Source organism: Drosophila elegans, unplaced genomic scaffold (genome assembly GCF_018152505.1).
Source record: "Drosophila elegans isolate 14027-0461.03 unplaced genomic scaffold, ASM1815250v1 contig_814, whole genome shotgun sequence".
In the NCBI taxonomy this organism is placed as follows: Eukaryota; Metazoa; Arthropoda; class Insecta; order Diptera; family Drosophilidae; genus Drosophila; species Drosophila elegans.
The window spans coordinates 2,494,002-2,516,214 of record NW_024546167.1 but is presented as its reverse complement, the minus strand read 5'-3'; the positions used below and the strand labels follow the sequence as shown (position 1 = coordinate 2,516,214).

The following is a 22,213-nucleotide window of genomic DNA, read 5'->3' as shown; positions in this document are numbered from 1 at the left end:
GGAAAACTGATGTTTTGTTACGAATAACAAGCTGACAGGACTGGCAATTGAAACGGAAATTAAAAAGTTACTGGTCCCATCGGTGCCCGATCCCACGCCCTTTAAACCCTTTCCCCGGATATTATATTTTTTTCGAAGTGAATGCCCTGTTCGGCCGTTAAAGCATTCAACAATTTGCGGCTGGCATTTTCATTAATGCATAATCGGGTATGCGAATATGTTAAACTGCGTTAAGTGGGGATTGTTTGTGTAATGCGATGAAAGTGTTGCATAATAAACGAGTAAACAAGTGGCATGTGCCATGAACGAAGTGGGGGCAAAACTGGCAGGGCAATCAAACATATTCCATGACTGCGCAAATGTAATTAATTTTAAACATTTATCTCGCCTGGATAATGAATAATTGACTCAGTTTAGACATCATCCTTAAATGATACATATTTATTCGCAGTTCGCAATTCGCAATTTTAGTTGACCGCAATTAGCAGCTGACCAGTCATCCGCATCGTTCCACTTCGTTTTAATTAAACAGCTTGCCTCATTTTGAGCGCACTCAGAGGAAAACCAATAATTTGTCTTGCCCATATTTCATTGCGCCACCCAGTCACCCGTTTACCCATTTACCCACTCTCCCACGGACGTTCGCCGAAACCAATCGTTTCTCTTAGCCATTGACTACGGCCATGTCCACGTAGTCCGTTCCGGCTTTGGTCCCGCTCCGTGTCCGTCTGCGTCTACGGGTCTCCAAACGACGTTAACATTACCAATGCAAATGCATTCGAAGTCCCTGAGTGGACCCGGGGTCGCTTTTAATTGCTGCCGGTGATGGTCGGGGTGGCGGGTAACGAGGGGCGGGTGGCGGTTGCCGGGGTAACCATTTTATTTTAATTTAAAAATAAAATTTTCGCACATTACTCAAAAGCGGCGTTTTCTTGCCATCCACTAAAGTCTTGCCGCAATGACCATTGATGGGTATGTCTACACTGCCAAGCTGGGCAAAATGATTCCACAAACTGATGGCGAAAGCAAACACATTCAAATTAAGAAAATAACTTTCACAAAACATTTTCATAAAAATAAAACAATTTGAATTTGTGATAACAAAAATACATTTTTTGGCCATACCTTTTATGATATGTTTAATATTCAACTGTTTGTTACAATCTATTATTTTTAATATCCCTTACCCAAAAATCGTAACAAAATGTTTGCCACAAAAGAATTTTAAATTGAAAAGGCTGATGATCATTCAAGCAATTGCACGCGATCTTAAATATTCCTTTAAAAACGCACATTATTTGCAGTGTTTGGGTTGCTTTTATCAACAGTCTGATGCCTCAATGAGTTTCAATAAAATAACAGTGAAGGTGGTCTGTCTGGCAAAGCGTTGAACATCCTCTGACCTTCTTTTACCTCTTTCAATACGCAAAGGTTTGGTTCCGTTCGGTTCGGTTCTTTTCCGTTCTGTTTGGGTCTTGCCCTGCAGTTGTAATTAAAATAAAAACTCGTGAGCGACTGCCAGATGTTTGTTGCGCGCAAAAATCTCATTTCAAAAGCGAGTACAATCGTAATAATAAATAACCGTCGACTGGCAGTTACCTGGCCAATTCAATGCTGGCTAAATGGGTCTTGTGTCCAATATACTCTGGCCGGAAGGCGGTGCTCTCTGCCAACGTTTTCAATGGCTTGTCTGCTGCGTTGATGATATTGTTCTGGTGATTAAAATATGCATGGGAACGCATGCTGAACGCCACTGCTGTTTCTGGTGTTTACCGCTGCCTGTTGACTCGCAGGCCGCAGAAGCGCTCCGAGAAGCAGACTACGCTGCCAAACTCGGTTTGTTATGCATATCCGGTACTCGAACATAACGAGGGCAAATTGGATTCCTGCAAGTATGCGAAGCCAGAAGGTTAAAGCCTTGTTGATACCCTGCTATTGTTATGACGGTAAAATAGAGCAAATATGTGAAGCAGGAAAACTAAAGCCGTGTCGATACCACACTTAAGTTACAGATAGTGTTTAAAAATAAAAATGTATAAGTAACAAAATGTATAAATAATAAAAAATAGTTACGCTTTCAAATATATAAATTAAGAATCAAGTAACTTTCAATTTCGACATTCGAGTAAGTTGATAATGAAGCAAAAAATATAATATTCAGAGTTAGAAGGTTGTGAACTATATCCTACAACTCTCCTAGCTTATTTGTTATATAAACGGAGTATCAAGTAACTTTCAGTTAGAGAGGGTCATGGAATATATCATTAGTTTATTTTATAATTTTAACATAATTTTCGTTGAAACTAAAAGTTTTGGCATCGCCCCCAAGGTGTCATTCATTGAGAGGAAAGTTTTTATTACCACAATTCAGAATTGCCATGGGCCAAACTCCAATGGAAGCTTTTTCGTAATGCTCAACATTTTTTGACTGGAGCTGGAGATGCGTTCGTGTGGGCGATAGTGTTTGTTGTTTAACACTTCCGGCTCCTACTGTTGTTGCTGTAGTTGTTGTTGTGACTGTAGTTGCTCAACAAAAGCTCGATGGCGCTGTAAAATGTAATCATTGTGGCGTGTAATTAGTTTTTGTGTGTACCATATATATGAGTGCATGGTGCGTGTGTGTGCATGCATGTAGGTATAAATAAAATTTATTATTGCATTAACGTTCAGGGCTGACCCTTGCCACTGAACACACACACACACTCGCACTATGCAAATGTAAGCACATTTGGTCAACACGCCTGTGTTTGGGTTATGCATTTAATTGGGTATCGGTTGGTTAAACGAGGGCTGACAAAAAGGTTGTCGAAAAAAAAAATATTAGCTCCTCTTAAGGAATTGTTGTTAAGGGAAGGTTCTCATTGAAATTACTAAAAACAATGTCAATTTGAAATCAGACTGATCAATAATAATATATAGTTTATAGGCTCCGAAACTCTTCGTTCTATATGTTACATATCTTACCTTTTAATTTTCTCCTATAACAACTAAAACTACTTAATAAGTAGCTATTCAGTGTCAAACTTTCGAATGACAAATTGAATCACAGTAGCCTGTGTTCATTAAAGGCAAAACTAACTAAAACTAACAATATTTGAAATCTGAAACAATGACGGTGCGCGATTATATACGCAAGTTTATACTGATGAACTGGAAGAACCAAAAGTTGCAGCTGGCCAGCCCGTTGGAGCTTCTATTCATAGTGCTTTTGCCCCCATTATTTACCGTTGTGGCGGTGACGATGCGATTCCTGGTGCCAGTGGATCCCCGATCCGATAAGGTGTACGAGCCAATCGATCTGGATCGCAGTTGGGCAGAATTGGTTGAAAAGTTGGAAAGGGCGCGAAAATTTGCCGATCGGTTTAATGTGAAGGGGAATCCGTTCACACCGCATCTAGTTATTGGCTGGGCCCCGGAAAGAAATAATGTTTTCAAAGCCATGATGACAAAAGTCAAGACAGAAATCGAACCGATGTCCATGTTGAGTTTCGAAGACTGCGACAAGCTGCGCGAGGCGATGGTCGAGCTAAACCTATTTGCAGGCCTCTGCTTCAGCGATTCGTTCAAGGAGGAATGGGTCTTTATGGAGGAATCCCAGTGGCCGAATAGCCATATTCAGCCAGTTCTCAACTACACCATTATTTTGCCCAGCGAACTGAGACTGTTGGACGGTGACTTTTTGATGGCCAACTGGATGACCATGTACAAGGACGATCCGCACACCTTCCTGCTTATCCGCCTCAATCAGCCGTACGAGGGCGGATTCGTGGGCTACGTTCGCGAGGGTTTCATTCGGCTCCAGAAAACGGTCAGCGAAGCCTTCCTGGACTTGGCCAGCCACAAATCACCGCCCACTATCCTTTTGAGACGCTTCCCCGTCACCGGGCGCGCTCAGGATCCCCTCATGTACAATCTCGACTACGGCATGGCTTTTATGGTCATCATCGGCTTCCTTTTTCCCATCCAGCTTTTTGTTTGGGTAAGCCAAGTACCGCAAGCTCTTGCTTTTCATTCATTTGAAATTATCGTTTTTCTTTTGAATTGTTTTTCCAGCAAGTGGTAAATGAAAAGCAAACGCAACTTCGCCAGTTTCTGATCAACATGAACATTGGCAATCTTATACACTTTGTTTGCTGGTATATCAAGGGTGTGGTGTTAATGATGCTTAGCTCGCTAATTGTCGCATTGCTTTTAAAGGTAGGTTTCATTAATTTTTTTTATCATAATCTCTCAATCCAAGGTAGTTTTACATACAATATATATATTGGTATAAGCGTATGTTCTTATTATAAATTATATTTTTCTGTCACAGAAAATCAGGAGTTTTTTGACTATTAGAACCCTTTATTGTTGGTTATCAATTGCAATTCGCACTGAACATATGTTTTTCTGCCTAAAAAACATTTTTTACGAATGCTGGCATATAATAAGTTTGTGTACAGCGGAAGATTTATGTATTTATTGAATCGGTTTTTTAAGGATTTCGAAGTAAAGCGATTTATAAGCGTACTATTAGAAATAATCATTGTTCTGTCTAACGACCGGCCCAACACAACAAATCTTGTTCGAAAGTCCTTATAAAACATTAACATTTTTTTATACCTACGCAAAAATATTTTTTTTTATATATAATAAAAAATATGTATTTTTTGAACTTGAATGGGGCAACGAACGCGTATTTTCAACAAATAATGCAACTAGGCCTTAAATTTGTAAGCCATTGCAATTGGTGTTTAACATATTAAACAGTTTAAAATGAACCATTTTGAGTTATTGAGTTCTCTTTATATATTATCTTAACGGTTAGTTCTGTAAGAGCTCATGAACTTAAACATTTCTTCCATCCAATTCTGAAATGTGAGATTCTATTAAGCAATTATAGAATTTTATGGTAACTTCCGTCACTTCATAGATCCGCTGGGACCAGGAGCACGGGGTGTTGACCCAAACACCTTGGTACATATTGATTTTAGTGCTATTCTGCTACAGCTCCGCCTCAATTTCATTTGCCTTATTGGTGGCGTCGTTCTTCCGAAACGCTCTCAACGCCGTTCGGGTGATAACTATCATGTGGGTGGTGTCCTATGTGCCCACTTTTATGCTTTGGAATGCCCCGGGTGGCACTTTTCTAACCCTCCGCTATGTGTCGTATGTGCTGCCGAATGTCGTGCTAACTCTGGCTTTCGAATGTCTTATTGAACGGGAGTCGATATATAATGTTACTTGGGCCGATTCTGGCTATATTCTGCACTACCATGACAGTTCCGTGACGGTGGCCTCGAGCACCTGGATCTTCATGCTGACCTCATTGATTTACTGTGCCATTGGACTGTATGTGGACACGTGGCGCGGCCTCAACCAGTCCGGCAAGAAAATGAAGAAACCAAATCCGGTGGCTAGTGTGCATGAGGATCCGTATCATGATCGGGCGGATAGCTTCACGAATCAGGGTCAGGCCATTGGAGTTAATTCCACCAAAATCTACGAAGTGGAACCCTCCCATCGGCGCTTCAAGCTGAAGATCAAGAAGCTTTGCAAGCGTTTTGGGACCAAAGATCGTCCGGCCTTGAATCTTTTCACGTGGAATGTCTACGAGAACGAGGTCACCGTGCTGATGGGCCACAATGGCTGTGGCAAGAGTACACTGCTCAAAATTCTGGCTGGCTTGGTAGAGCCCAGTCGCGGCACTGTGATGATATCCACCTTCAACATACAGACCGAAAGGAAGGCAGCCTCTATGGAACTGGGCATCGCACTTGGACACGAAATGCTTTTGACCGGCCTCACAGTCCTTGATTATGTGCGATTTATTTGCCGGGTGAAGGGCTTGCATAACTCAATCGAAATCGATGGACAGGCAAACTATTTTCTCAACGTCTTGCGAATGGAAAATTTGAAAGGAAAGCGAATCCGCAATCTCTCCGAACGCGATCTGTGCTTTGTCAGCATTTGTTGTGCCTTCGTGGGCAATAGTCCCATAATCCTCATAGATGACATACACTCCGACCTGGACAAGCACTCACAGTCGCTGATTTGGGACCTGATCAACGAAGAGAAGTCGAAGCGCACCATTATCGTAGTCTCCAATATGCCGACGTTGGCCGAAAATATTGCCGATCGGATGGCCGTTATGTCGAATGGAGAACTCAAGTGCACGGGCACAAGACCATTTTTAAAAAATATGTACGGACATGGCTATCGATTGGTAAGGAATTGATACTAATGATAATAATCTTTTAACATTAGTTAAATAAGTTCATAAGTTTAACAGTTTTCAGCATACATTCCTTTCAGCCCAAGAATCAATCAACATCAATTTTAGTTACTAACTCCTTAAAATATTTTTTATAGACCTGCGTAAAGGCCAAGAATTGTAATGTTAAGGAACTGTTTGATATGATGAATAGCTATATGCCCAACATGAGCGTTGAGAGGGACATTGGGTACAAAGTCACTTTCGTGCTGGAAAACAAGTACGAGGATCAGTTCCCGATGCTGATTGACGATCTGGAGCAGAATTTGGAGCGCTTGGGGGTGCTCAGTTTTCGTATACGGGACACTTCGATGGAGGAGATCTTCCTGCGATTTGGATGCGAGGATAACGACCAGGTGGGCGGCAATCAGTCGCAGGAGAATACCCTGGTGCTGCTGGAGGAGTATTTTGCCACATTGGCGGAGGCCAGGGAAAAGGGTCGTGCGAAGGGCTGGAGATTGGGTCTGCTACATTTCAGGTTTGGACAAATATATATATATATACATACTCTTCGATATTACAGCACTAGTGATAATCTATTTATACTGTCTTTAAAATAGCTTTTTCCTATAATTTAAAATACAACCACACTATTAAATTCTTGAATATTTTTACGATGTTTTACGACAACAGCACCATTAACTATTTTTTTTTTAACTTTGTTTGAAATGTTTTGCAATTCTAGTAAAAAGGTTCAAATACTTCTATAGCAATAAAAACAAATGAAATTACCTGCCGACTTGCCAGCTAAACCTTATCGTAGTTGATATCGATTTCGATTAAATATTGTGTTCAGCTTTAATATATATTACCTAATGTCAGGGCTATGTTCTACAAGCGATGGATCGCGGCCTTCCGGCATTGGATGGTTGTAGTCTTCGAGTTGTTGGCCATTGCTCTGGCTGGGGTATGCACTTTTTCCAGCGTTTTCATGTACGGCAAGAACTATCAGCTGGTGCCACTGACCTTCAACCTCAGCCAGTTGCAAACCGTCCATGCCTTCGTGGAGCTCTTCTCCGATGACGACAACGCCAAGGACATGCACGCCTTCTACACGGAACTGCTCTACTGGTACGATGCCCATGTGACGATGTTGACGAGGAACCGACGCGGTAAATACGCCCTGTTGCACCAAAACGAGTTCACCAGAAACGTCAACTTTCGCTATATATTCGGGGCCACCTTTGACAAGGGCACGGTTACCGCCTGGTTCAACAATATACCCCTGCACTCTGCGCCCTATGCCTTAAATGCCGTCCACAATGCGGTGGCCAGGTGGGTTCAACTGATTTGTTAAGTAGCTTTTGAGGGTCAACCAGAGTACTGTTCTAGAGAAAAACCCCATAGTAAAATTAAACATTAAAATATTTGTTTTTCAAAATATAAACATACTTAAAATAAACTAAATCAACAATTAACAAAAATTAGAAGTCTAATTTATTTTCAATTTAAAACTAAAATTTTCCATACTTAAAAATAAAAATGAAAGTGTAACACACACGAAATAGCTGTCCAAGGCAATTTAAAAAATGTAAAAAAATTTGTGCAATTAATAGAGACTGTTTGCTACCGATTTAGAAAAATTTTAAAAAAATATACACAGACGGAAAAATTTAAAAATAAAAAGCTAAAACCATTAGGCATATCTTGCGCTTCATTTTATTAATGCAAATACTCTGATAGATTTGAAGATTATATACTCCAAATCTCACCTAAAAATGTGTTGACTCTTACATTTAATGGCTTAACATATAAATTGCAGACACTTATTTGACGAGGAGGCGACCATCGATGTGACCCTGGAGCCGCTGCCATTCCAGACGAACATCAACACCTATCCACCGAACACCAACAATTTCGGTGGTTCCTTGGCCTTCAGCATTTGCTTCGTCATGATCTTTATATGGCCGGCGTTTGTGATTTTCCTGATCAGCGAGCGTGCCAGCTTCATGAAAAAGCAACAATTTTTGGCCGGAGCAAGTTTTTCCAGCTACTGGGTGTTCACTGCGCTATATGATGCCTTCTTCCTGCTCCTCTTCAGCGTGGGCGTAGTGGGTTTGGTGGCCATCTACAAGAGTCCCCACCACTACGTAATGCTATACGGTGATTTGTCTTACCTTGTTTTAAGGAAATTTTTTAATGGGTATATAATGGGAATTAGTTTTAAAATAACTTCCAAATACATAGGATAATGTAATTCAGTTTCAGTGCTAGTACACATGTTTACAAGATATTTCTTTGTAAATATCTGTGGTATAAAAACCACATTAGAAAACTAATCTCTATATTTATTTATTCCTTATTTTTTATCTTCAATTATTCAGTTTTCATATTGATCACATTAAAGTATCTGTGTGTTATTATTATTTATTATTTATTATAAAATTAATGTCAATATTTATTTATTCCTTCTTTTTTTTCTTTAATTATTCACAGTCTTCATATTGATCACTTTAATACTGGCTGGAATTTGGGTGATCCTGCTCGCTTACTTAATATCGAGCATCTTCCGGAACCCCTGCTATGGCTTTATGTGGCTTTGCGGGATTAACAGCCTAGGCCTCGTCGTCTTCTCCCAATTATATAGAACTGGTATCGAAAATATGACTCTCGAGCCGAGCTTTTTGATTATGTATTCGGTGGCCGTAATAATATGCAAACTTTTAGTGATCTACGAGTTCAAGCTAATCTGTACGGATCCCATAGTGAACTTCACCTCCGTCGAGATCTTTAAGTGCAAGAGCATCCCCAATTGCTGCTGTTGAGTTCAAGTCCATAAACTGCAATCGAAATAAAATATTTTTTAAAATTTCCAAACTATTTAAAGCAATTTAAAATTTTAAACGAAATATTTGTTATTTATATTACTGTTGAATTTATTTTAAAATATTTTCATATTCATAATTGGTTTTTAAATTCAATTTTTTCCAATATGAAAAGATTTTATATTTATTTCAAAAGTTTAAAATATTTTATTTTGATTGCTCTCTGGCTAAAGATAGTACTCTAATTACTTAAAAATCTGCAGATTGTTCGGACTGCAGCACTCCCGAATCGGGTATCTATTGGGAGCTCACTGTGATGACGGTACTTAACCTTGTGCTGGGAGTTGTACTTTTTATCAAGGAGTTTCACTCGATCGTGGGATTTGGCTACTGTCGCTCTGCGAAGACGGCCAGTCCGGCGGATAACAACCGAGAAGACGACCTGGTCTCTGAAAATACCTTGGATACCGCGAACTCCGCTAAACGATTCAGAGCCGATAATCTAACGGAGCAGGAGCGCGGTAAAATGGCAGCCGTCGGAATTGGTATTGTCTACAATAATCGCCGTAACAAAGTGCTCAAGGACCTGGACTTTTCTGTGGAAAAGTGAGTATTAATTGACAGCTATAAATAAAACCGAAAAGAAAAACCAAACTACCACTACTATTATTTAAAAGCTGATTCCTGAGGGAACGCAAGTTCTTCGGCTTCTCATGATCAAATATTATTTAACACAATTTAAACTTAGGTCCGAGTGCGTTAGCATCTATGGATCGAACAACTCCGGCAAGTCGACGCTGCTAAGACTGCTGGTGAGCGAGGCGAAGCTAAAGAGTGGACAGATCTGGATCCAAGGCCATTCGGTGCATCGCAACCGACTGAAGTGCTACCGAATGGTGGGCTTCTGCCCGCAGAAGGACAGCCTTCCGGCGGAGTTCACGCCCCGGGAGCTGCTCTACATCCATGGCTTGATCCAGGGACACAAGCACCGGATGGCCCGGGAGCTGTCGGAATCGCTGCTCCGGTTGCTGGGACTCGAGCAGTGCTGGAATCGATCGGTGCGCATGTGCACCAGCGGACAGATCCGGCGATTCTACTTTGCCTACGCCGTGATGGGATCCCCGGATCTCATCTGCGTGGACGGGGTGCCAGCTGGAATGGATCCCACCGGCAAACAAATCATGCTGATGATGACCACCACCATGCAGTCGATCGGCTCCAGTTTTCTGTTCACCACGCTGTCCAGTATGGACTCCGAGCGAATGTGCACGCGGACACCGAAGCTCAAGGACGGCCAGCTTTGGATGCTCGGTGATGCAGATGGCGAAAACGCGAGCTACAAGGATGGCTACCAAGTGGAGGTGCGATTCAAGCGCAAGGTCAATCCCAATGTCAGCATGTCTCGGACCACCTGGAACCTCATCAATCACTTCCCCATGTCGCCGAACAAAAAGTTCAGCGCCTTTATGGGGATCAAGTTCCGCGAGGCCACGCTCTAGTGAGTTTATCATCAGATGGTGTGAATATTCATGATAATGTTTTATTTTTCAGTGCCGAAAGGGAGGACTCAATGGTGTTCCACATGCCGTTGGGCACCACCACATTCTCGGAAATATTTTTTACACTGCGCAAAGATGCCTTCGAAATGAACATCGAGGACTATTTCATAACGCGCAATATGCGCACAGGCACCCAGATCTATGGCATTGAATATTTTCTCGAAAACCAATGAATAATTTAGTCATCGGAAGTAACTGTTTAGCTTATCTGTTTTAACTGTTTAGTTTCCTTTTTCTACACTTTCTTAGTATTGTGTTTAAATATATTAAGAGTCTTTTGAGTTATCAAAATAGTTCCTACTCCTTTATATTCCCCCTCTTAAATTCTAAAACCAGAGCTTACATTAATTTGTAAACTCTCCTATGTATCGAAGAGACTAATTTAAATGCTTTGGTAAGCCGGTCTAAGTACATCGAAATTAACATACGTAGTACTATAATCAAAAAATTAGATTAAGTCGGTCGGAATAGTTTTCACTTTTACCCCGGCATTCTCTTGAATTAATTGGCTTTCTAAAAGTTTTAGTATGCACAAACTTTTAAAATCGTCGGACTTTTCTGTGGTGATTTTTAATATTGCGACTTATATATAGTTGTCTTCTTGTGCATACTTGTGCTTATTGTCACTACGTGAACGGTCGTATACAGTGATAAGGATAAATATGTAAAAAGATAGGATTTCTTAAGCATTCCGAATGCAGAGTCGTCTATAGCATTACTGGAAATACCACTGTATAGGTAGACAGCTGGAAACAAAATGATCAAATTATTGAAATAAAATTGGCCAAGTTTTTATCGTTTAGTATATTGCACTGTGTTTTGTACATTGTACAGTATATTGAATTCTTTTTGTAGAAGAACACTATATTATAACCAAACAAAAAAACCTCCTAACGAGGTAAAAGGTAAAAAAAATTTTAACCACTCAGGTTCGGAGTAATTCAACTGCGCATTGGTTTAGAGCCCTACTGTTAACTACCTTTTAAACTTGACTCCTATCTTAATTCTCTTGCGATGAAAACTTCCCTCGCTCGTACGCTCTTCATTAACTGCTATGACCGCTGACCACATGTCGTATTAGTAATAATAATTTACACACAATCAATAGTCAATTTTGGATGCGAGTGCTGCGTGTATGTCTGTGTGTTTTGATTGGCGGTTGTTTAGGGCCCTGCTTACCACTACCACCCCCGAATGGAAAATTGATTTGTTGGTCTCTTTGCTGTCGCCACTCAAAGCCCCCTGGGAGGCGGAAATGCCACGCAATTTGTTTGTTCGCACTCAAGCCGCAAACATTGTGAAATTAACTTGTTAGCCATGCACCAGGGTGGGCGAAACCGGAAAAGGAAAGGGAAAGGGAAAGGGAAGGGGACGAGGTCGAGCAGCGGGCGTGGTTGCCCTGGTAATTGACATTCGATTGGTAATGGGCGGTCTGAAAATAACAGTAATTGGTTTGCATTCTCCTAAATCATCAGTCGAGAAAAGCCAACAACAAGTGTAAATCAAATGTCGATTATTGTATTGCGGTTAATCGATATCAATGTATTGCTCTAAATTGATTAGGAACTCTTATTTATGTTTTATCATATTGTCATTTGTTTGAAGTGTTGGGAAATGTACTAGTTTTTTTGGATCTAGGTTTTTTGGTACAAAAAAGGTAAAAGGTACACAATTTGAGTAGTATTAAGGTAATATAATTATACAACAAAGGTTAAAAAAAACTATTTTTTTAATGGTTTGCGAGTTTAATTTTCACGAAGTTATAGTTTAATTATGAAATTGTGTATACGCTCTGCCAAAAAATATATATATATATATTAATATATATATATATAATATAATTATAATAATAATATAATATATATATATTATATATAATATATATATATATATTACATTACACATTAGCAAGGCAAAAATAAACAAAAGTTTCAAATTTGTACTTTCTGTAAAAAAAAGACTATCCTTTGAAAAGTAACTCATTTAATTTCTTTTAGTCGACTACATTACAAACTTTTAAAATTGCTCTGTGTTTATAAATTGTTAAGTGAAGAAATTTAAAGTTTTACCGGTTAGTAGTTCGGTGGTTATCACGATTCCATAAAAAATGTATGATCAATATGGCTATGAAGACAAACTTCTTATGAACGGAGATTCGGCTGATGAGACACTAGGTAGTAGAACACTTCCTTCGCTCAAAAGTCCAGTGAACATTGAGAAACCCGGTGTATCCCTGACGTCCAGTTCAGAAAGCCATTGTCGTTCGGCTACCCAAATCCCAAGTTGGCTCAGGATTCAGCCCAATCAATCAACAGCTCCTGCTTGTCTGAGGACAAGTCGCCATCGGTGGATGAATCCCCATGAATTGAGCAAGTCGTTCCGTCCGAAGATGCAATCTAAGGCGATCCCTCCTTGGCAGATCAGTACGGCAGCCTTCATCGGTTATCGTTACCGAATTCCACGATAGTTTTTGATTAGAGTGAATAAAATTGTGCCAGTTAAAGTCAAGGTTTGCGTGGGTTGATACGGCCTGGATCGGATCTGCGGCGGAAACACTTTCAGATTCCTATTTCCGGCCCGATTCTTTACCCTTTTGCAGCTCTTACTGTAGCGACACTAAGTGGCATCCAATCTGTAGCAAAAACACAGGAAACCAATCCTCCGCCTTTCTGGTGTCCGCTTGCGTTTGAAGCTTAAGTGGCACATAATCAGTGCTCATGCAGTGAGAAAACTGATAATTTATTTAAAATCTAACCTTAGAAAATAAGAATCCATATTATGTAATTACATGAACTATTTTAATCTGATTTTATTTTGCAAAATGTGCAATTTGTGGAAACAGGAGAAGATTTCTTAGGTTCATAATTTATGATAGGAAACTGTTTATAAATTTAGTTCATTAATCTGTGGCTAAATTTAGCTAAAATTAAATAAAAATTTTAATTTTTAGACAAAAACAATTAATTTGTAAAGTTAACCGTAAGTTTTGAACCAATATACTTCAACAGCTTTAAGCTGATTTCGAAAATGAAACGAAAACTTGTAGTATTTGGGCAAATACTACTGCACAAATTTTGGCGTTCCCTTTTTTCGGGAGTGTAAAAAATAGTGGTGCACAAAGTGTAACAAGCCACGACATCCTGCTCCCTTGGCTGCTCATGGCTGGCAGCAGCTTCATTTGCAACATCAATCGCAACCTCATCAAGTTGTCTGCTGGCAGCCGCACTCATTACGGCGATGGCAGCAGAAGCGACTGCGTTTAATAAAGCGTTCGTCAGCCGACTTGGGATGGGAAAGGGTTTTCGGCGATGAAGGGAGTGGATGGATGGCGTTAGTCTGGGCTCCAGGGCCACTGGGTTTAATTAGCTTTAATGGTTTAATGCGGGCCATCGCCGTTTGGGCCAGGACCAGGGCGAGGTCCTGGTCATAACGGACAGGAGGTGACACAAGCCACAAGCCACAGGTCACAGGCCATCCCGTTGCTAAGCTGTTTCCGATTTGCCACCTTCTACGGGACTCTCAGTAAAGAGCCACCCAGGGAGTGCCACTCGAGTATTAATGGATGCCACCCGCCTCGTGACACTTTAAAGCAATTTTCCTGCCAAACAAATTTCCGGTGAAGCGCACAAAAGTTCCCTGGCTCCACTATTTATTTGCCCCCAATTGCAAGGAGACCCATTCACACGTAGCACACAACTCCTTTTTCTCGTCCTGGAAAGAAACTTTGGCTCATAACTTCGCCCTGAAGAAGATGCATATGCAACACGTTCGTGCCATTCCCAGCAGCAATGACTCAGGCACACCGTTTCGAGACCCAGTTTTCAGTTTCACCTGCTCCGCTGATAGTCAAATGGTAGGAATAAAGCTAGACACGAGTTGGGAGAGTGCCACTAGCAGGTTCCTTAAAAGAATTAAAAGGAGTTTTCCAGACTCTTCCGTTATTTAAAATTTGTTTTAAAACAATATCTATATGCCGTTTATTATCTGCTGTTATTATTATTATTAAAAATCTTATTAATTGATAAACTAAATTTAATATTAAAATCTTTAAATTTCTTTTTATCATATTCAGGTATACTTAAATTTAAATTAAACAAAGTATTATCACACTAAATATTTTTATTTTTTTAATCATAAAAATGTTTAAATTTCCTTTTACCATATTAAGGTATATTTAAATCTATACTAAACAAAGTATTAATCCCACCAAATATTTTTATTTTAATATGTTTTTTGCTGTCATTGATAAAATTGTAGGGTATTGAAGACACTTAACCTTTTCTTTCTTTCTCGGTTCCCGGTGATTTACTTTTTCTTAGCGTTCGACTTTTGCAGCCAGCACGAAATGCTGTCGAGCATTCAAAGAAAACTAGTGCATGGTGGAAGATTGAGCTGGATGTGGAAGGATAAGGATGCGGACGCGGATGACTAAGGAACGCAAAGTTAATTGAAAAGTATTGTTTGCTATATTGTGTCCTGCCATTCTGTTGACACTTCTCGTACAAAGTAGAGCAGGATGTTGCAGCTACTTCATTATAAATTCATTTTTAAAACACTTACCTCACACTCTTAACAGAATCCTTGTCCAGGGAACTTGAGTTGATAATGTATCGCCCAATGAGTGAGTAACAATCGTAATTTTTATTTTGGAGATAGATTTATAAAACTAGCATTTATTTCTTTCTTATTATGGCTCAGAATCTTATTGACTGGTTTACAGGCTACATTTATACGTACAAATTAGCTTTCTACTAAAAGTTAAATAGGTCTTTCATTCTTATTGCCCATTACTAAACCGCTAGCTTTATAGGGTTTTTTAAAACCTAAGTAAGTCAATTCAAGCTTTATGATATGTGTTGCAAGTCGATGAGGTGTGATCAACAACTAAAACAAGCCCAATGGCTTAAAAAGAATAGCCTTTTTTTGCTTAGCAAATTAGAACGTATAATATGTAAGTATTCACCGACTTTTAACGCTGCCTTTACAACCTACTGGTAGCGATGACGATATATTAAAATGAGTCCTGAAGCTATATTTGTGGCCATCCCTGTTTTTATCTATCCTGCTATCACGAACGAACTTATCTACAACTAATTAACAATACATTTATCATTTTTATTAACACTACATATAATGAGAACCTAGAACAGAGAGGCAGAACCCCGCAAATCGTAAAAATAAATATCAATATTATGTGCAGTACAAAAACGACTGATAACTAAAGCACGAAAATTAAATGGGATACACTACAAAAGATTCGAGAACGGGTTTGTTATAGAAATATAATACATTTAGCTTTATAAATCTATGAGTATTATTCGGGCTCTTCTCCGGATGTTGGATCCTGGGACTCAGCTCAGGATGGCAGAGTGCGACTTCTCCCTTCCATTCTTGCTGATCAGTGCATTGCGTCCTAAAAGTTCAAAATTGTTATTAACAATATGTGAATAATTATAGTTTTCATATCGCACCTTCATTTTCCGTTGTACCTGCCACGCCCATTAGTTTTAGATTGAGGAGCAGGGCGCCCAGGTTGGAGCGGTCGTCCAAATATTTACTTTCTAATCGGACCATGCCAATCTTCTTTGACTTTGTTTGTGTGTGCCAGACAAGAATCTCAGTGCAGTTGTTACCACGCGGTTCGATCTGATCCATTTTCAGACCGATGCTGCGCAGAAAGAGATCCTCCTCATAGCCGGGCTTGTACGGCATATTTACATAGGGATACTGCGCCATATACTCCAGGCTCACGGCGAACCCGGCCATGTCAACGGGCCAGCGTCGACCTGCCACCCAGGAGTCGAGAAAGGCCACAACTTTGCCCTGAAAAAGATACAAAATATTAGTTTCAATTTCGAAAGAAAAAATTCAGTTCCATATCAACCGAAGTAATCAAAGACACTTAATATGCATAAACAAATCTATAGGTTTTCATTTTTATTCGTATCTGCATTATTTTTCAATAATATCCATTTTTGTGGTACTTGAATATTGAATATATTGAATATTTTGTACAGAAAACTAATTTTTATTTAATTTTTTTTAAGAAATAGTAACAAGTTTCTTTAAATTTTGTAAGATTAATTATATATTACAACATGAGCTTTGAAAAATATAAATCTGTTGAACTAGTCACGTTCTTTTTTATATGACCTTTTGAAATTTGCGACCAAAATTACTTGAAAACTACTAAACCGATTTTATTTTAATTTTGCAGATATATTCAATACATAAAAATTGTGTATTTGGTTATTCGATTTTAAGTTGTCTATCTCGGATTGCAAAAACTGATTTGATATTTATTCGAGAACTCACTTTTCGCACTACTGGCCCGCTGACTCCGTAATCGGCAATCAGACCGACGGGAAACATGGAAACCCTTTGCGTTTTCCGTATTTCTGTGAATAGTCGAAGGTCGTATGTGTTATCGTCATCCCCGAAGTATAGTATTCCGTTGGTGAGATTGTGCTGCCGCAGCCACTGCAAAGCGGCCCTGCGATTTGCCACGCCTCGTGGGGCGGGTTTTTCATTCCGGAACTTGCTTGGCATCGGGCTCACCATGTGAGTATACGGAATACCTATAATTTACACATCAGTTAGTTATTAATTCTCACATTTAAAATAATTAAATAGTTACCAAATCGGTTGAGCAGGGTGTCCATATACCCGTTGCATTTCTCCTGATCATCGGCCACCAGCCAGTGCAGTCGCGGCACATGGAGCAACGTGTGCGCCAGACGCGTTAGTTCTGGGATCTGCTCGCGGCGCGGATACGTTGGGGTAACAAAATATATTACGGGCAACTGTCCGTAATCAGAACGGGGTTTATCCTGCATAAACTGCCGGTGATCCTCAAAATTTTCGCTGCACACATGGAGACTTTCATTGAGTGGCCGGAAATTCATACTATCTGTGGATGAGAGAGACGAGAGTTATATGGTTACAATGGGTCAATTACGTTTAAAATTCCTCTAACTGTCGACGCGATTTTTTATGATTTAGTCTGAATTCTCAATTACTGAAATAGCTCAACACATTGGACCTCTGGCCCGAGTTGAGGCAGCCAGCCTTAAGTACGTGCCTAAGTGCCGTGATGACAATGCGATGATAAACAATATCAACTACTTAAAATGTGCTAATCGGTGTCTCTTAGGTGTTTGCCAACGAACAATTTACTTTTGGAGACTTAAAATCGTTAAGATAAAGTGCCAGTCACTGTTCAAACAATCTGAAGAGCTAAGTACGTTTGCTTTATGCATATATTTTAGAGATCAGTCGTTAAATCGAAGATAGCCCAGCTAATATGTCTAATGGATTAATCCGTGTTGGAAATCTTTCGCCTGCTATCAAAGCGTTAATGTGTTTGGATCGACTGCGTGCGCCAATGCCTTTAGAAGACCTCACAATTAATCCAAAACGAAAAGCGAAAGGCACGCAATTGGGGGAAACCCCAATTTCCGATATATATGTCTGATAACCGGAAACGAACATGAAAGGCAGAAAAATACTAAAAGCAGAACTGACGTTCCCTCAGGAATCATTAGTAATAAATAATAAAAAAGGGGGCTGGCGAAAGTATTCCCTAACTAGTTATTAAATAAAGATAAGGCAAATTTAACCCTAAACCTATGGAAATCCATAATGTCAATGCCCAAAGACCAAGTGCCGCACCACAAAGACGGTATCGATCACCCACAACAAATAACTAAATGCCTTACGGGCATTACAGATGACGAATATTTACGAATTCGTTCCCCTTGCACCATCGACGACCTAATGAACATTAAGTTTGCCTGATATAAACCTGATAGTGGGGCTCTCCCCAACAGTGTGTTTTGTTTGCACTCAGGTGAGTCCATCCCATCCGACCTATTTCCAGTTCAAAACCCGACCGATAAACCAAGCACTTATCGACGGGGTTCGACAGCAATCTGGGAATAATCACACCCTCATGTACAACTCAATCGTTAATTATGTCTCATATCTTGATAAGTACTGTGGTCTGATTGCAGTCAATTGAGAATTCCCCAGACATCTGAGCTCCGATAGAGGTTAGTCACCAATTGTTTTACGGTTCACCTTTATCAGTTTCATTCACTCCTTATTTATACGCTGAAATTGAACAGTGGGTACAATACATTTTTTACATACTCATATATTATGTGTCTACAAAAAATAATATATATATGTATTTCAAGTTTATTTGGCACATAATATTTAAGTTGTAGCAGTCTTGTTTAAGCAAGCTCCTGTCGAAACTCAGCGCACGCCACTGATAAGATTTATTTATAAGATACCCAAACCTCTTTTTGAAGCACAGCTCTTGTTGAAACACAGAGCACGACACTGATAAGATTTATTTATAAGATAAACATATAACTTGAGATGTTTAAATATTAACCTCATATAATCAGCTAATCTGTTGCAATAGTTATGGCCAAATGTTTACTTTAACGTTGTCTTTCGACTTCTTATCCAACAACATTTTCTTATCTGAAGCACCTGTTGCATATGGAAAGCGATAAAGCAAGATATTGGAACCACAAAACCAAATGTATTGAAAACACATTACTTTCGACATGTGTTTCATGGCACGCTTGTTGAATGACTTTGCATTTATAGGGGGCAATTCACAAAATGTAAATATTTGTGTGACATTTAAGGGCAAATAAGTTACCGAGGAAGCATGCTCCAAAGTGCAGAGTTAAATGTAACCAATTCGGGCAACAATAGCTTGGGGGTTGAGGGAAAAAAGAGACAGCAAACACTCAACACGCGCAATTGAAAAGATACTAAAATTGGCTCGAAACAGATTAGCCGAATAAAAGTGCATGACGAGTAATAAATATATTCATATTCAGGTCTGGCACCAGAGACAACAAAAGCGATTGCCAGACCCATGTACGTGTGGGCACCTTTGCCTTCCTATCCCAATTCAAAACGTTGATAAGAAGTACTGGAAATGTGTGAATTATGTTTGCGAAATGAGTGGCAATCAAGTCTGTGTACCTCATAAGAAAAACTGCTAAAAGCTTTTTTTTTTGAGCACGGGGCAATGCGAAATCTAGAGTCTATTATAAGCGCTGGCAAGTAGTGGGGAAAAGTGCAATTAGACAAATGGTGCCACTCAAATCGCACACATAGCTCGGATTTGTTCTCTTGTTCGACTATAGATCACATGTCTATAGAATAAAATGAAATTATTTTCATGTTTTACACTGTTTTTCCCAAGCCAATTACGTAATCTTTTAAGCCTCACCGTATCGAATGGTCTATATATATATATTTAATCGAATCTATCAAATTCGAAGCTTTAATGGATGACAGCTAATAGGGTGTTTTACATGAATAATGATTGTCTTGTTTTCGTTCTATCATATCATTTTTCAATAACATCAAAGTTTTGAAAATATTTACCAAATGTTTTGTGATGTTCTGTACAATTTAATTAATTTTTTAAATCACTGGCATATAGAATTAGATTAGATTAGATTAGATATGTCTTTGTCATGTTATACAGCTGTGAAGATTTCTTTGAGTCCAATATAGATTATTCATTGGTAGGGCCAATCAAAGGAAGACGCCAAGTTGCCTGCGAAGGCGACCTTGTTCCGGCTATCGTTGTCGGCAATAAAAAATGACCAACGGGCGAAGCAATGTAATTGCCGCTGCAGGCGAGGGTGGGTGGCTATCGATATAGTGGCTACATTCATTTATACGTCGCGTTGTAAAAGACAATTGTTACCAAATAGATCCAATTATAGTTAAATAATAAAAAAGGCAGCAGGCTAACCAGTAGTCAAAGTCGGAACGGCAACGGTGGCGAGCCGACGAGTTACACGCGATAATTACCAAAGCAAATTATTCGGAATCGAGGTGGTGCTGTCACAGCGACTTAGAAAGCCTTGACGAAGCCCTCTTTAGTTTTGGGATGGTTAATAAAAATGAAAGTGGTACAATAAAAGTTATTGGAGAAACGGAGGTCATGCTTAGAGCCCTGCATAAATAATGGGTACTAGTTTTTTTACAATCATTTTTTAAACGCATCAACGAATGAAAACGTTTTCTGTTTTTCTTATAGTCTGCATTATTGTTTCGATAATGCAATGTGTTGTTAACTTTTTGTACAGAAAAAAAAATAACCATATAACAAATTTTTAAGGTATATAAGGTACATATAAACTATTCTCAGTAATAGTATAGGGGATAGAAAATAACTTACGACCCATATTTTTTTTACAAACTGGTCCTACCAATATTATTTTTCCAATAACTTTTCATTTAAAAATATATGTTTAGAAACTGCATCATTAGTAAAAAAAAAAAAAATACTTTTACAGTTCTGGCCCACAAACGGATTGGGGGCACTTAAATTCCTCACAAAGTGTAGGGTGACCTGAGCTTTGATTGGCAGTGGGCCAAATGAAAAGTGAAAGTGGTGGCGAATTCACTTTCGGCCAGCGGTTTCGAAAATGCACTCAGCTGCGCTTCCTATGGGATAAACTCAAGCAGAGTCAGTGAGGGGATGGTGACTCACGGGTTTTTGGGTTAAAATGATGCCTTTTTCGGTCTTTTTTCGGCTTAGTCGTTTGACGTTTGAGCTCGACATCGAATTTATCTACTTCGGTTTCTTGAACTGAAATATTTCCGAACCCCTGGAATTCTGGTCTTGCTTGGCGTGTATACCGCAACAGGCATTCTGGGGAACGGGACAGCTGCTTACCTAGTCCCTGGTGAGATGCCTCCTCCGAATCTTCGGAAGCACCGCCCAATCCCAGGGCGATTCGAGTGTCCCCGCTGAGGGTGAGGTAGCAGAAGGCGATGAAGAACAGGGTGCCACCCACCAGGGGCAGTACACACCGGCGTCTGCCCCCGCCCACGCTGCCCTTCCTGACCATGGGATGTGGTGGGGCGGCGGCGGTGGCGGCGGTGCAGCGGGTATGCTTCTGATGCGGCCTCCGCTCGATGTCCTCGTTATCCTCGTCCGAAGTCTGCGGCTCGAGTGCCTGGTAGTGGGCACTAGACATTTTGAGAAATATTTTGGGATCTGGTCTGGGTCATGGATGGGCTCTCAGCTGGGGTGGTGGATTTGGAGGTAACGGAGAGGCATAACCCGGCCATTTGTGGTGAACCGGGCCTACCTCCTGCTTTTCGCAAGCGTATTATACAACTTTTGGCTGGGTCGACCCGAAAATTATGCAAATTCCCTCGACATTCCTGCACTTTGGGTGCTCTGTTTTATTTTCGTTTCGCTTGCGTCGCTTGTTGCTATAAAAAAAACACCTCATAAACGAACTCTTGGACACAAAAGTGTCGCGAATTGCGAATCGGAAGCACTCGAAGCACGCTGATACACCCAAAAATTACACAAAATATTTGCTTATTTTCTGCCCGACATCCGCACGCGTCTCCCGTCTCTTTCTCACTCGCTGGGCTTATTGCTTTTTGTGCCTTTACGGTTTCGCCAGTTGTTGTTTCGGTACAAGCGAGCCCGGAGCGGGCGTCCAAACGGCGAAACGGTGAAAATGAATTTGACGAGACGAGGAAAACAAAAACCGTTTGACAGTACTACTACTACTTATAAAACAATCTGACGATTCGCGCGAGCAGGCCGAAAGAGGCGATGAGAAAGAGAG

General features: G+C 40.0%; 2 protein-coding genes across 3 annotated transcripts; one reads left to right on the top strand and one right to left on the bottom strand.

Annotated features, from left to right (window-relative positions):
• Nucleotides 1-3,039: 3,039 nt before the first annotated feature.
• LOC108142137 (phospholipid-transporting ATPase ABCA3) lies at nucleotides 3,040-10,842 on the top strand. Its single transcript, XM_017265833.2, has 10 exons — nucleotides 3,040-3,979; nucleotides 4,054-4,197; nucleotides 4,913-6,205; nucleotides 6,352-6,731; nucleotides 7,076-7,528; nucleotides 8,016-8,356; nucleotides 8,690-9,013; nucleotides 9,282-9,624; nucleotides 9,767-10,516; nucleotides 10,570-10,842. The coding sequence occupies exons 1-10, from the start codon at nucleotides 3,110-3,112 to the stop codon at nucleotides 10,748-10,750; spliced, it is 5,079 nt and encodes a 1,692-aa protein (XP_017121322.1). The 5' UTR covers nucleotides 3,040-3,109; the 3' UTR covers nucleotides 10,751-10,842.
• Nucleotides 10,843-15,230: 4,388 nt separating this feature from the next.
• On the bottom strand, nucleotides 15,231-22,151 carry LOC108141899 (galactosylgalactosylxylosylprotein 3-beta-glucuronosyltransferase S). Of its 2 annotated transcripts, none has more exons than XM_017265511.2 (5): nucleotides 21,115-22,151; nucleotides 17,215-17,487; nucleotides 16,893-17,155; nucleotides 16,049-16,400; nucleotides 15,231-15,990 (listed from the first exon to the last, which is right to left on the bottom strand). In XM_017265511.2, exons 1-5 carry the CDS (start codon nucleotides 21,602-21,604, stop codon nucleotides 15,929-15,931), a joined length of 1,440 nt encoding a protein of 479 aa, XP_017121000.1. In that variant the 5' UTR covers nucleotides 21,605-22,151; the 3' UTR covers nucleotides 15,231-15,928. The 2 variants fall into 2 exon arrangements, with proteins under 2 accessions (XP_017121000.1, XP_017121002.1); XM_017265513.2 differs by having other exon boundaries at nucleotides 21,301-22,147.
• Between the last annotated feature and the right edge of the window lie 62 nt (nucleotides 22,152-22,213).

Coding starts and splice junctions, on each gene's coding strand:
- LOC108142137 (XM_017265833.2), top strand. CDS start 3,110: ATGACGGTGCGCGATTATATACGCAAGTTTATACTGATGAACTGGAAG. Junction 4,198..4,912: donor TTGTCGCATTGCTTTTAAAG/GTAGGTTTCATT, acceptor GTCACTTCATAG/ATCCGCTGGGACCAGGAGCA. Junction 6,732..7,075: donor TTGGGTCTGCTACATTTCAG/GTTTGGACAAAT, acceptor ACCTAATGTCAG/GGCTATGTTCTACAAGCGAT.
- LOC108141899 (XM_017265511.2), bottom strand. CDS start 21,604: ATGTCTAGTGCCCACTACCAGGCACTCGAGCCGCAGACTTCGGACGAG. Junction 17,156..17,214: donor CACCCTGCTCAACCGATTTG/GTAACTATTTAA, acceptor TGTAAATTATAG/GTATTCCGTATACTCACATG. Junction 16,401..16,892: donor GCGGGCCAGTAGTGCGAAAA/GTGAGTTCTCGA, acceptor TATCTTTTTCAG/GGCAAAGTTGTGGCCTTTCT.